The 14,453-nt window shown below is 43.2% G+C and overlaps 1 protein-coding gene across 5 annotated transcripts in view; it reads right to left on the bottom strand.

Annotated features, from left to right (window-relative positions):
• Positions 1 to 14,453, bottom strand: part of RAPGEF4 (Rap guanine nucleotide exchange factor 4) — a 318,711-nt gene that overhangs the window by 140,239 nt on the left and 164,019 nt on the right. For all 5 annotated transcript variants that reach the window (XR_008618698.1, XM_028479132.2, XM_028479142.2 and 2 more), the window contains 2 exons: positions 5,406 to 5,478; positions 1,442 to 1,461 (listed from right to left, as the gene is read on the bottom strand). Coding sequence is in view for 4 of the 5 variants with exons in the window: in XM_028479132.2 (XP_028334933.1) it covers positions 1,442 to 1,461; positions 5,406 to 5,478 (93 nt within the window). In the remaining variant the exon portion in view is untranslated. The remainder of the gene's footprint in view (positions 1 to 1,441; positions 1,462 to 5,405; positions 5,479 to 14,453) is intronic.

Below are 14,453 nucleotides of genomic sequence, written 5' to 3'. Positions count from 1 at the left end.
TGGACATTTGGTCCACATCAAAAGGTCCTTGAAATTTGGTTGTATCCAAAAAGTTCATAAGCATATTTGGTCCATGACAAATGGTTTTGGATAGGACAAATATCAAGGACCTTTTGGCATGGACCAAATGTCTCTATAGATGCTTTTGGACCAGACCAAATGTCCTTCAAAGTTAAGGAGAGCCATAAAATGTAAAAGGACAGTTACTTTATAAGGGGTAGGGCATTTTTCAGAGGAGAGAAGACAGCTAGAAAATGATACAAGACTTGATAAAATAATAATTATTGCAACAGTCCTCACCTTTACTGAGCTCTACTGTATGACTCTCTATGCTTTCCACAGATTATCTCACTCAGTATTCACGATGGCCTCTTAAGGTAGTCACAACCAACATCCACATTTTAAAGATGAGGCAAGGATGTTTAGAGAAGTCAAGTGGCTTGTGCAAAGTCCCACAACTAGGAACTGAAGTCCTTTGCTGAACCAAGTCAACGAGGATTTGGAGTGACATTGCTAGGTCTTGAACCCAAATTTGTAGTGGTATAGCAGTGGACCAGAATTCCCAACCAGCCCTTTAAAACCAACATTATGAAAACAGGAAGACCTAAAGAAAGCTAGAGTCAGACCTCTGAAAAGGAATACAGAAATAGTCTGAAATTACCACCGGCCCAAAAGCAGGGAAAGGACAGAAAAGGGAGATAGTTCTGTAACACCGTCACTTGGGTACAGCAATTGCGGAACGCAACGACAAGTCAATAGAATTTAGAGCCACTAAGCACCACTTAGGATTAATCCCTACACACTTCCATATTAACCTTTCCATGTTGTTGTCTAAATTTAGATTCCAGTTAATATCATTATTATTTGCGTGCAAAGACAATGCCACTACACCACTACCGGCCTTAGAAGGAGTACTTGGCACTGGTTCTTGGTGACAGGTTTATCCTAAAGCACCTACTCTCTTACCTGTTTGCCCTGACCAATTAGAGCAATTCATTATTTTTGACTTCAAAGAGAAATATTGACTCTAATGCACTTGGATACAATTATAAAATCAACTGGCCTGAAATCTCATATTTTGTATTCCTACTAAGGAAAAACAGCTAATTCTCTATGTGCTGTTAAACTAGTGGTTTGCTCTACTGCCATGTATGCATCATGGGAAAAAGAAAACACTTATGAATTATACTGTTTGTCCCTAGAATAACCTTTCTTCGGACTAGTTAACATCAAGGACATGTGATGACCACGTCAGAGCAATCAACCTTCTCCCCTTCATGTTTCAAAGTGACTCACCAAAGATGCCAGAATAAGATTAGAAAAATATTTACTGCTCTGTTGAATGTGGATAAAGAGCTCTCTTTGATGGTAGAGTTACCACAATTATCTTTTACCTTATGACAGTTTTTAGAAATTAGGCAGAGACAGAGTAGCTACTCACGTTCTCCTTGTCAGGAATCCCTAGAAGAGGAAAGAGAGAGAGAAAAAGAGCATGAGCTGTAAGATCAACTTGCAAAATGGCAATGAAATATTTCCCTTTGCTGAATCAAACCAAGTAAAATTCGGGTGTTTTCAATTTGTCTTTCCATAAAAACGTACATAATGCTGCTTAGAAAAATAGCAGCACCTACCAAAATCTGTAACATAAATAAATCAATGAATCAGGAGCAGGGCTGTGTGCCAGACGATAAAATCTCATACTTACTTTGCTTTTCTACCATACGCTTTACTCTCCTAGAGGTAAAAATCCATCCCTGCTTATTTTACACCATGTGAGCAACTGTCTCAGAGCAATTACTCTGTCTTGGGCACCAGAACACTCAGAATTTTAGACAAACACATCAACTCTTAAGTTGCACAGATTGTATTTTTCCAAGGCAACCCCCCTGACACCACTCCAGGGATGTGAACCTGGGGGCAAGTCTCACATAAAGATTACTAGCATGCAACTTTTATTTTGGGCAAAGCAAACTGCTGCTGCTTCCAAGTCAGGTCCAAGCAGGCAATGGCTGTTTCCAGGGGTGTCTCAATTTTCTTAGCAAATAAGTTAATCATTCGTCCATTCACTCATTTACACACATTTCATGAGCACTTGGTCCAGGCTGGCACTGGTCCTTTGCACTTCCTTTGGGTCTGCTACTCTGCCATGGTAAGGGTGGCCATACTGGAAGGTCACCAGCCCCAGCAGAGCTTACTGGCCCCAGTACAGTGAGAACAAGCGGCCTTATACTGAAGAGACAGAAGTCCAGGTGGTTTTTATGTGTGGCTTGCACCTAGCTTAGAACTACTGGGGCGGTGTGAGGGGGTTTGCAATGCAAAAATATAGTACGTCCAAATTCTGAGTAAGCGGGACTTTATGTGTTTAATAAGGGGCCATACAGGACTTAAAATATTGGCATTAAAAGCACCGAGTGCCCATCCTAATAGGCAGCAGTAAGCAGGAGGGGTAAGAATAGATTATTAGGAAACATACCCTAATTAAACTTTGACCCCCAAACTGGGATAGTATCGGGACATAAAAGCTCAGGCAGGAAACAAGGGGACAGAGAGGGTTGTCCTCTCAAGCAGAGTATTAATGAACATGTTTGCCATCACTTCTCAGATCTGCCAGAAAGAGTAAGGGTTGCCCAATGTCAGCACTCTGAAATTCGTCTTGAGTTCATCCATCCATTTATCCATCCATCCAACGACCATTTGAAAGGACTAGAGTTGACTAATGAGGAGATACAGGGTTGTAACAGAAGCTTACTTTCTAGGAGGTTTAATAAGATAAACACACAGTTGTACAAATCATCATATCAGAGTGGATAGAAATTAGGGAAATAATACTGAAAAGGTGCTCTCAGGCCATGCAGGAACTTGCAAGTTGGGCTAAGGCATTAGCAGTCTTGGAATTTCACCTTCTATGACTGGCAATGGACCATCATTAAAGGTGCTGAGCAACAGAGTGGTATGATCAAGAAAAAGGAGGGAAGGGACTTTTCAAAATTAAAAGACACCTAAGACATAAAAACCAGAGGCAATGGCAGGGTCCATCATTGAAGCCCAGTTTGAACGATTAACTACAAAGACGTTCAGTTGGGGAAATTCGGACTTGGATTGAGTGGTGGATATTATTAAGGAAAATCATACCGGTAATTAGGTATGATAATGATGTGGGTTTTGCATGGAAAAGTCTGTATTTTCAAAAATGCCTGCTGAAGTATTTGGGGTGAAATGTATATATATGATTAGAAGAAGGAAATATGGCAAAATAATAATATGAAAATACCTATCAAATTACTAATAATCTTATTTAAGTATTAAAGTTTAATATTAATTAAAGTGATGACAATACAGGTATTAACTGTATCATTCTGTATGCTTGAAACTTTCCATAATAAAAAGTAAATTTAAAAAGTTCTGTGTAAGTCAGGTGTAGGGTAAACCAAGGGTGAAATAATGAAGGTTCAAAGCCAGTTGAGCCATCTTTGCTCTCAGGTCAAGGGTGATAAGGCCCTCAGCCAGGGGGCTGCAGAGGGGAGAGAAAGGAAAGACTATGAACACTACACAGGAAGGAACAAGGGATGGACAAGTGATTAACTTCAGGGGGTGGAGGTGAGAGAAAAGAGGACCCCCAAACAGTGGAGGTTTAGTACCTGGTATGGGAGGACAGTGGAATTATGAATGGAAATACACTTTTCAGGAGGAAGGATGGTTTGTGGGAATCACGATGTATTCCGTTACTGATATTTTGAGTGCATGAGACCAGTAGGACGTCCGGGTGGAAAGAGAATCAGATCAGTAGTCATTTGGAAAGTTAGGCTGCCCTTTTAAGACTCAAACAGATTTGTATCAGTTGCAAGAAAGGATGCAACGGTGGAGGGGTCAGTATAGAGGAAAAAAGAGAAACACAGCCAAGGCTGTCTAAACTTCCAGCTGAGGGGAAGAATACCCAGGAAAGAATACAAGTGGCCAGAGAGATACAAGAAAACCAGGATAATGCAGTGGAGCCTGGGACCCAAGGGAGAATGGAGTCCAAACATGGAAAATCTTACCCAGTCATAGAGAATGTGTAACAGTAATGACTGAGGCTGGCTATTGGTTGGTCACTGGAGAATTCAGATGGCTTGAGTCAAGAAGTATATGGCAGAAGGAAGACTCTGAGGGGTTAAAGAGTAACTGGTGGTGAGGAAATAATAGCTCACATCATTTGGGTGCTTATTATATGCCCAGCACATTTGCTTCTAAACATTTGACACATTTTGCTTCATTTAATCCTCACAACAATCCTATGAGGAAACTGAGGCACAGAGACACTAAGTGCCTTAACGGAAGTCACACAGCTAGGAGACAGCACAGCTGGGATTTCCAGCTCAGTTACTGGTCATCCCTAGATCAGCCAGGAGAGAAAAATCAAGAACAGGGGAAGAAATGAAAGGAAAGAAAGATCTGCCCTCCAACACCCACCTCTCCAAGGACAGAAGAGAAACAGAGAAAGAGAGGGCACAGACTGCCAAGAAACTGGGAAACAGAGGGGACAGAAGCTCACTTAAGATCCTGGCCAAGCGGGAAGGAGGGTCACCTGTAGAGAGTGACAAGTCTGAGTGTGAGAATGAGAATTCAGGGAGGTAGGAAGAGGATGGGAAGGGTGACTCTGGCTCTGAAGATGCTTGGAGTGAAAGTACTACGCCATCCATCAGTGTGTCAGTGTTGAAGTGCTACAGCTTCAGAAACCCCAGGGCTCGCTGCCTTGTAACACATATACGGACAAGAGCCAAGTAAGGGGACCCGGAGCCTCAACGAGCAACTCCCAGGGATGGTATCGAATGCTAAAAAGATGCTTCTGACATGGATGAACAGATAAACAGACTCAGGACACAGGATTTCTTCGGGTCTAGTGGGCACCCATTAGAAAAGAGTGTCACAGAGAAAAACTTCCTTTCTTTTATGATCAGCCAGAGACTGATGTGGCTGATTCCAGGTCTCTTACAAAAGGCCTGGAATTTGAAGAGGCCACGATTTAAGAAGAATAAAGAATGAATCCTGTTGCTTCTCTCCTTGATTAGCAGCATCAGAATAAGCAAAAGGTGTGGCTCTCAGGTGACTACAACAAACACAGTTCATGAACTCCACTTTTAAAAGAGCCCAGAAACAACACTTTAAAATGAAGGTACTCTGGGAAAGCATGCTGAAGTTCCAACTAGTACCAGAGCATACCTCTCTCCATCAGCTAAGACCACAAAATTATACTATAGGAACAATTTTTTAAAATAACTCAAAAGTGTGGGCTGGTGGGTCTGTTTATCCACAAAAGAGTCTGGAGACTTACTGTCAAGCTGGTGTAGGAAGTATGTTTCTGTCACATGAAAACACATACCGCACAACAGATTTTTATACACAAAATGTTCATATTTTTCACTTACTGTCATTGTTAGAGCCTGTTTCCATAACACCATAAGGAGGAGCCAGAAGTCCTGCCATGTACTGTCGATACTTCTGAAAGACAAGATTGTAAACTCAGTGTACAGATATTTACTCACTTTGAGCATTCATGTATTTACATGTTAAAAAGCAGAAACGCTGGGTGTCAGGAAGCATCTGAGTCTTGTATTTATAGAGCCACGGAGCGTGCTGTCTGGGCTCTGTGGCCTAAAATAAAAATGCTGTGTTCTAAAGAGGTCTTCCCGGATGAGACTGAAAGAGCCCCTGTTGGGGAGGGAGTTCTGTCACAGCCCGTTCCTCCATGTATTTGTGACTGATTAACCAAACGGTGTGGGCTCTTACCCTCCCCTCCACCTCTTGCCCATTTTCTCATGCTCTCAAACACATGCTCAGGTTTTTGAGGAGGGAAAAGACATTTGGTTTTTGCAGATGCAGATACAAATAAAAGTGCCGTCTTCTCAACAGGTGAATAGCACTGAATCAGCTGTCTTTCAAAGCAAAAAGAAATGCATCTCTAGAAAATGTCTGTTTTGAAAGAAGCTGATTCATCGCCATTTACCAACTTCCTTTTTACACTGTACACCTGCCCGTTATGTGACCTCCAAAGAACTTTCGATTTGTGGTCACACAGAATAGTTTGGCTTCATTTAGAACTATTTGGATTCCCCTGAATTGTCTCCCCCTAACTTTTGGTCCAGGCCTGCTTTAAAACCTGGGCCTCAGCGATACATATTAGCCTTGGGAGTCTGTGCTGTTTTGAAGGGATAAGGCTTGGTGAGCATAAAGCATGTAGGTAGAGCACCCAACAAGACAGGAGTGACATTTATGAAGAATGGAAAATGAGTGTAGACATCCTCTCTTCTCAGGTAATAAGTACAGCCTCCTCCCCTTTCAGAATGAAAAGCTGGGCAATTTTATTTATTGCATGGTGTCATGTATATTTATGGTTTATAATTATGATGACACATAAATGTTAAACAGCATCAAAGGAATCAACACTCTATAACGTGCTTGTGGGTTACACAGACGTCAGCAGAAAAGACTTCATCTGTAGCAATGGGCAGCTGGCAGCATGCAGTATTTGAGCAGCCATCTGGCCCATTTGGTAGATTTGAATGGTGTTTGTAAAGTAACATTGACGAGTTCTCAAAAGAGCCTTTTTCTAGTCAAGATGTGACTAGCTTTTTTTTTTTTTAATCCTTTTTTCTTCTCGTTCTGAGGCAACTATACTAACACCTGCATGCAAACATTTAAAATCATGATTTTTCTCTGCCTCTGAGTTAACTAATCACTCAAACATACACATGGGACCAATCCATCACCCTGCATTCCTGACAGTTCCTTTGATAATTCCCCAATTCTGCTCTTCCTCTTTCTTATGATACCATCTACTCTTCTTCCTCATGAGAAAGCACTGATCAAAGCACACTTCTGGGCATAATATTATGCTGGACTCTGAACAAAACAGGCTCAGAGAGAGCAGATGGGCTAGGTTATGTTCTAAGAAGGTTCTATGACCCCGCTACAGCCTTTTGAGGTATTCCTGTCACTGTTAGCAACTACATTAACAGGCTCCTGAAAGAAATAATTCATGTTAAATTAAAGGAGTAATTTTGCTTTGCTTATAAATGTTGTTTTGGATGCAATGGATGCAATCTGTCTCGGGCACCTCAATGTCAATTTCCATGAACTCCAGGGAAGCACCTTGCTGACTCCTAAATGAACAGGACTCCGCCTTCCTTCAACTCCATAGCACTAGGTCTGAGGTTGGCTCATGGAGCATGTTACCAGGGCTGCCACTCCTGGGAACAGAAAACAGAGCAGCCGTTTGGGGCGCAGAGTGCGGGCTGGGCTTCAGCGTGTGTTTGTACTGAGCATCTACTATGTGCAGACTGTGTCCTAGACACTGGGCTTACTGCAGAGAACAAGCAGACAAGGTCCCTTGCACTTGTGAAACATCGATCTCCTGCAACACAGCATACCCTGTCTTGCACATAATAGGATATTAACACTTATCGTTGACTTTTGGAAAGTGAATGGACATTATCAAACATATATAAAAATAGAAAGAATACCACACCGCATACTTAACATCCATCCTCAATAATTATTAACTCATGACTAATGTTATTTCATCTACACTCCTATCCACTTGCCCCTCCCAGAGTTATTTTGAAGCAAATTCCACATATCATATCATTTAATCCATAAATATTTCAGTAGGAATCTCTAAAAGGTAAGGATTCTTTTCTTCCCCAAAACAAAACCATAACACTACTATCACAACTAAGAAATGTAACAATATCTCCATAATATCCAGTCAAGTGCAAATTTCTAATCGTTTCATAAATGTCATTGCTGCATTGAATTTAAAAATAATTTATTAGATACATAGATGAATGGAACAGAATACAGAGCCCAGAAATAAATCCACACGTATATGGTCACTTAATTTACAACAAAGGAGGTGCTGGGAAAACTGGACAGCCACATGCAAAAGGATGAAACTGGACCACAATCTTACACCATACACAAAAATTAACTCAAAATGGATGAAAGTCTCGAACATAAGACCTGAAACCATTAAACTCGTAGAAGAAATCATAGGCTGTAGGCTCCTTGACGTTGGTCTTGGCATGATTTTTTGGGGATTTGACAGCAAAAGCAAAGGCAATCAAAGCAAAAATCAGTAAGTGGGACTACATTAAACTGAAAAGTATTTGCACAGCAGAAGAAACAATCAACAAAATGAAAAAAAAACCTACTAAATGGGAGAAAATGTTTACAAAGCACATATCTGATAAGGGGTTAATATCCAAAATATATAAATATAAAAAACCCAAACTCAGAGATACAGAGAACAGATTGGTGGTTGCCAGAGGTGGAGGGTGGGGAGTGGGCGAAATGGGTTTTTAAAACCTATTTCTGAAGAACCCTGGGCTCCTTGGAGGACCCTCAGGCAAGGGTACCATGCAAGCAGAACCTTCAACTAGAGTGTCTTCATTTTTAGCTGATATATAATTTAGAGTTCTAAGAGCAATTTCATTTGAAAGATGACTTTTGCTTCTAAAAAAGAAAAGTTTACAAACCACAAGATTAAATAATCTCTAAACTTCCAGCCAGACAGATGTCACTCAAAGATCTCCATGAAGAATCAACAAAGACCAAATTAGGATTTGCCTATGAAGTGTTAGGGATTCTATTCTCTGTTAGAAAGACATCTATGGTTGTAGACTGGCCGAATGACAGGCTGCTCCATACCTGAAAGGGTTATCAACAAAACCGGTAGAACTAAGAATCTAACTGAGATGCATCATGGTGCAATGCTGCCCTTCTCAAACTGAGGTGTGCAGATCCCCCCAGTGTAACACCCAGCAGGGCAAGAGGGTACGTGACAAGGGTTAACAGGAGCTCTTCCTAGAGCTTACATTTTATTCTATGTCAAACAGTTTAAAGGATTACTTTTATATTATGGAGCAGAAAAGTAAATTTGCATAAATTTTAAAGATTAAAGCATGCGACTTCAAAGAAATTTTGAGCTTGCTTCTGGCTACTTCTAGCTACAAAGGGTCTAGACCCAAGGCGTTATGTATTGATTTCCTCTACGTTCAGAGAACTTCAGTGGAAAAACCCAAGCGCCTCTGATGTAATAGAAAGCGTGCAGATGCTGGAATCACACAAGAAAGGGGTCTTAATTCTGATTCTGCCACATGCTACCTGTGTGAACCTGAGTAAGTTACTTACCTCAGTTTCCTGGGATAATATCACCCATCTTTCAGGGCCACTGGGAGGATGAGAAATAAAATCTAGAGAAGTGCCCAGCACATATTAGGCCCTTAATAAATGATTACTGTAGTAGTAATAAACAATCAAGAATTGATCAAACCAATCCCAATATATTTGATGATGTTTCCCAAGCAGAGTCTCCAGCTTTAGGCAAGAACACTCTCTAAGTGATTTCTTATTACTGAGGCTGTTGATACACACACAATATAAAGACCCACAATACATCCACTGGCCTGTCTGCTAAAGGGAGCTGTGGAGAAGTAAGAATTTAAAGAATAGATGTTCTAAAGTAATTTTATAATATACTGCTTATTTTCATACCCACATGGTAAAATAGTCCAAGGAGAAGGGAAGAGCCCAGGAGAGGAAGCCCAGAAATAACTGAACAAAAATAAGTAAAGCCTTTCAGCCATCAGAACTGATTTTGGTTAACAAAATCTTAAAAAACAAAAATCTCTAAATTACAATTGGCCAGTTTTTAAAGCAAAGTCAGTGCAGGGAAGAAGTCCTCAGGCTAGTGAGGCCAGAAGCCTGTTCTTAAATCAAGGTGGAGATATGCCACTGGCTATCCTAATGTTTGCTGAGAAAAGACAAAAGATGACAGTCTTAGGAAGGTTAAAACCTGGTCCATCTCTCAGCCCCTTCACTGTCCCCCCCAAAGCCACTGAGGAAGGCTGGCTGGGAGGCTGGCAGAGCAGCCACCAGGCTGAGGGAGGCTGTGGGTAAATCCAGCTCTGCTCCACAGCCTTGAGCCCCAGGCTGGGGCTGCTCCCACCCAGAGCAGGGGGTACCTTTCTCTACTCCGCACAATGGCTCCACATGGCCCAGCTGTAGCCTAGGAGCCAGATATAAAAGTTGGGTGGTGTCTGCTGGAGGAGGGGGCATAGTAGACATATGTCATATTCTAAAGGCCAGTCTCCATTTGCCAAGCAGGACACACAGAGAAAAAAGGCTGGCAGCCTGAACCCTAGCTAGATCCTCTGTGACAAGAGAAGAAGGGGTCCCAGTAGGGCAGAACTCCCCACCCTGGAAGTCAAGGCTTTCCTGACACACTGAGGGCTTCCCTGGGTGTTCTCCGAGCTGCTACCCGCTGCCAAGGCATCTAGGCTGCCAGCATGCAACTGTCACCACATTCCGCAGCAGCCAGGCGCAGGCCTCAGCTTTGGGTACAAGCCTTCCCAGCAACTGTCCCCTGCCTTTTGCCACCAACCCCATCCACCTAGGAGATCTTCAGGTTTCAGGAAAAGCGTAAATAACATCCTTAGGCTGGGATATCAACACTAGAAAAACATTAAAAACAGGAAGCCATGAGGATGATTGACAGGCCTTGCTGTGAACACCTGAGGGTAGGGGCGATGCACACGTGCTCAGAACAGGGACATGCTAATGACAGCTCACGGTGGGCAGTGTCCAAGGCTGGGGAAGAATAGAGGGGACTCTACCAGGGGTGTGGGGATATGTCGTGTCATCATGTCCCATTCATTACATCTGTACTAGGGTCTCCCAAAGTATTAAAGCTGAGTTCATGAAATGTAATGACAAACAGGTTGCCTGTACTTTCTCTGAAGGTATCCTGATTATGTGGTAGAATAACTTAGAATAGGGAGGTAGAGTATAGGCCCCCCCCCCACTTTTCTGTTTCTTGGCAAGAGTTCTTTCACAACTTCTGTATGCGTAATGTATGGTGGGAAAACGGACATGGCACATTGCTCTAAAATCCCAGAGATCTAGAGAATTCTTAAACACGTGAAGAGTAGAAGGGGAAAAAGTAAAGCAGTTGTAGAGGGAAACCTTCATGCAGAATTTTTCTTTTTACCCTTTTAGAGCCATATGTACCGCTTCTCTCACAGCAGATCACTGGCTGGACCGAGTTTACCTCTTACTGCCGACTTATTCTTTTTCCTTGTTTCTTGATTTCTGTAGCATCGACCTAACAGGGCACAGAGAACTTCCATTGCCTCTTCTTCAGTGATGTTTAATTCATCCTTCGGCTCTACTATAGATATTTCTAAATGGAGGCAAAATCTGTTTGCCAACTCCCGGCCATTTTTAATTCATGAGTAACCTGCAAGAGCTGTAGTTTGGAGGGCAATAATCACAACTATAGCTCTAATGGAGGAAGTTTCCCAAACCTGAATCGCTTAAGAATCCTAGAATGAAGCCCGAGTAAGATGATGCTGCAGGTAAGCAAATACAGTCCCCCACAAAAACTTCCTGTTTGAAATTCTCTCTCCTCCTGGCCTGTGAAGGTGCAGAGATCCCGACCAATAAGTGGAGGGACCCTCAAATTCTCTCAAGTGAGAGCAGGGCGGTGAGGAATATAGCTTAGGCAGCCCTCACTCAGTCACAGAGATGAGTCAGATTAGCCCGGAGGGAAAGGGAGAGAAAAATGCATTCACTAAATCAGTCAAGGGGAAAAGAGAGGCACAGTGGGGTCCTCACAGTGGGATCCCCAGGGGCTTTGCTTCTAGGGATGGGGACAGCCATTCTCACGTGATCATACAATCATCTCAGTGCAGTGGTGCCAGGGGATAGAAGTAAAAAAGGTACACTGAAAACGTGGCTGGGTGGTAGAGCGTGGGGCGAGTTCAGATCTGGGAGTCAGGGCAAGGACGTGGAACCTGAGGCTGAGCAGGCTTGGAGGTAAGGGCCAGGGGGCCTTCCAGGTAGAGTGGGAACAGGGGTGCTGCGCAGACAAAGACGCGTCTCTGGCAGGAGAGTCAGGATGAGGGTGTCCGGAGAGGGGAAGGCAGTGGGGACAGAGCGGTGCACGGGCCAGACAGGCAAGGCCTTGGAGGCCATGAGAGGCATTTGGAACATTATCCTACTACAGTTGGAAGCGGTGTAAGTGGAGAAGTGACAAGAACATACATGTGTTTTTAAAAGATCATTCTGGCTGCTGTGTGGAGAACGGTTTTGATGGGAAAATAAGGAAGGCATTAAGCCCTTAAGGGGAGGGCAGGCCTGGATATGGCCCCTCAAAGGGGCCTGAGATTGGCAGAGAGGGAAGAGAGAGGGACGGGGAACAGGGGTGGTAAAGACCCTTCGTTCCTCGAGGCCAAACAATCTCCAAGTACTTAGACTTGATAATAAGGCCTCAGATTTCTTGCCAAAGCACACTCAACACACGTGCGCTTTTAATATGACTAAAAGGTTCGGCGATTTCAGGGGGCTCATGGGAATAATTATCATTTTAGTGCACACTCTGCATCTTTGAGGGACTGAATTAGCCATGAGCTTCTCTTAGAAAAACTCAAATTGAGAGGAAGACATACACACACAGTAGGTCAATGCTACTTAATTGAGTCATAAAATAATTTGTTCTGGAGCTGTTATTGCACAGGAAATCCTCCTAAACTCTCTTTTTGCTAAGTCTGAACCTACTACAGTCCATCTAATGTATAAATGAGACTATGAACATTGTCTCTAAATAACTGCTACCTCCTTGTTTATATAAAAACCTGTTGATTGACATTTTATTTAAACATATTCGTCTTCAAAGTGATGACAATTAAGTACAGTTATCCTGAATTAAAATGATGAAGCCCAGCACTTATAAAACTAACAGGAATATCGTAATATATATAATGGGAACATGCAAATTCCAAGAAAGTGCTTAAATATTGATAATACAAAATTAGGAGGCATCAATCATTTAAAAATCTAAAATAAAGGATCATTCACAGAAAGTAACAGCCCTGACTGTCATCCCATTAGAACAAGCTACCAACATTTTGACTTTGCATTCTTGCTCTGCAATGTACTTATAAAGGGCAGCAGGCAGCGTAGGAGGGGGACTGGCGAGTAGTAATTCAGGAGGTGCTACGGTCTGGCTGTGTCCCTGCCAAATTCATATGCTGAAAACCTAGCACCCAAGGTAATGGTATTAGGAGGCGGGGCCTTTGGAGGTGCTTAAGTAGGAGGGTGGAGCCCTCATGAATGGGATCAGTACTCTTCTAAGAGACCCCACAGAGCTCCCTAACCCCTCCCGCCATGTGAGAACACAAGGAGGAGCGTGCAGCCTGGGAGAGGGCCCTCACCCGACCATGCTGGCACCCTGACCTCAGACTTCCAGCCTTCAGAACTGGAAAGAATAAATTTCTGTTGTTTAAAAGTCCCCTAGTCTGTGGTACTCTGTTATAGCAGCCTGAACAGACTAAGAAGGTGGGGTAGCGGGGGGGGGGGTCTTTTCGTGGCCCAAACAGGTATCTGAACTTCCACTTTAGAGGCATTTCTTTAGTTTCTGGCTTTGTCCCTCAAAACCCGAAACCACTGGGGCATAAGTACTATGCATTTCCGTAGTTATTTTCTGACCAAGTTTCTCTAGAAGCATCCACAGGCTTCTCACCTGACCCACCTCCTTAACCCCAATCCTACCCTGAAAGCCCACTGAGCATACAGGATCCCGGGTTTTGCCATATTCACGAATGGAAACTACACAAGGGCAGTGACTTTTGCCTGCTTCATACATTGACGGAACTCGACAGCCTGGAGTCGGCTGCTTCTTACCTTCAAACATTCTTGACCTTTGGAGCCCTTCTACTTGAATTTATTCCAAACTCCTGCAGCTTTTCTGCTCACACATAGGTGCCTACTTTCTTCATCTCCCTTCATTGGTAACATTGCTATTAGTTCCGCTCCCACGTGCTGTAAACAACCTTGAAACATCTTTGTCAATCCAATCCCATATATACTGACTGCCTATAACTGGGGAATCCCAGTTAACACCTCTGTGTGGTTCTGGAAGCTTCTGTTTATTGTGGAATACCGTACTCCTTGAATTCCTTGAGTGGTTCCTGTTTCCTGTCACCTCTCTGCTCTAGATCACCTGAACTGTTTTCCTTGCAGACTGCGCTCTTAGGCGTCTCACCCAGGCCCCTACTTTCTAATCCCCTCTATATCATCAAGTAACAGACTAGGCCTCCACTTCTCTCCTCATGAACACTAGGAGGTGTCAATAATGAAAGCGGTGCATTCGCCATTCTGGAAAACAGTGTGGAAGAAAACACTAGAGTGGCTTGTGTCCTAGGGGGTAGGGCACGAGAAAGGGCAAGGCTGAAAGACTTGGGGGGGATATAAGCTTTAGGATCTAGGCAAACATGAATTCCCATCCCAGTCCTGCAAACCGCCACCGGTGCTAACAAGATTTTTCTTTTTTTTTTTTGCGGTACGCGGGCCTCTCACTGTTGTGGCCTCTCCCGTTGCGGAGCACAGGCTCCGGACGCGCAGGCTCAGCGGCCATG

Source organism: Physeter macrocephalus, chromosome 2, assembly GCF_002837175.3.
Source record: "Physeter macrocephalus isolate SW-GA chromosome 2, ASM283717v5, whole genome shotgun sequence".
Classification (NCBI taxonomy): Eukaryota; Metazoa; Chordata; class Mammalia; order Artiodactyla; family Physeteridae; genus Physeter; species Physeter macrocephalus.
Note: the sequence above shows the minus strand (reverse complement) of the source record. Positions and strands in the feature narration are given on the sequence as shown.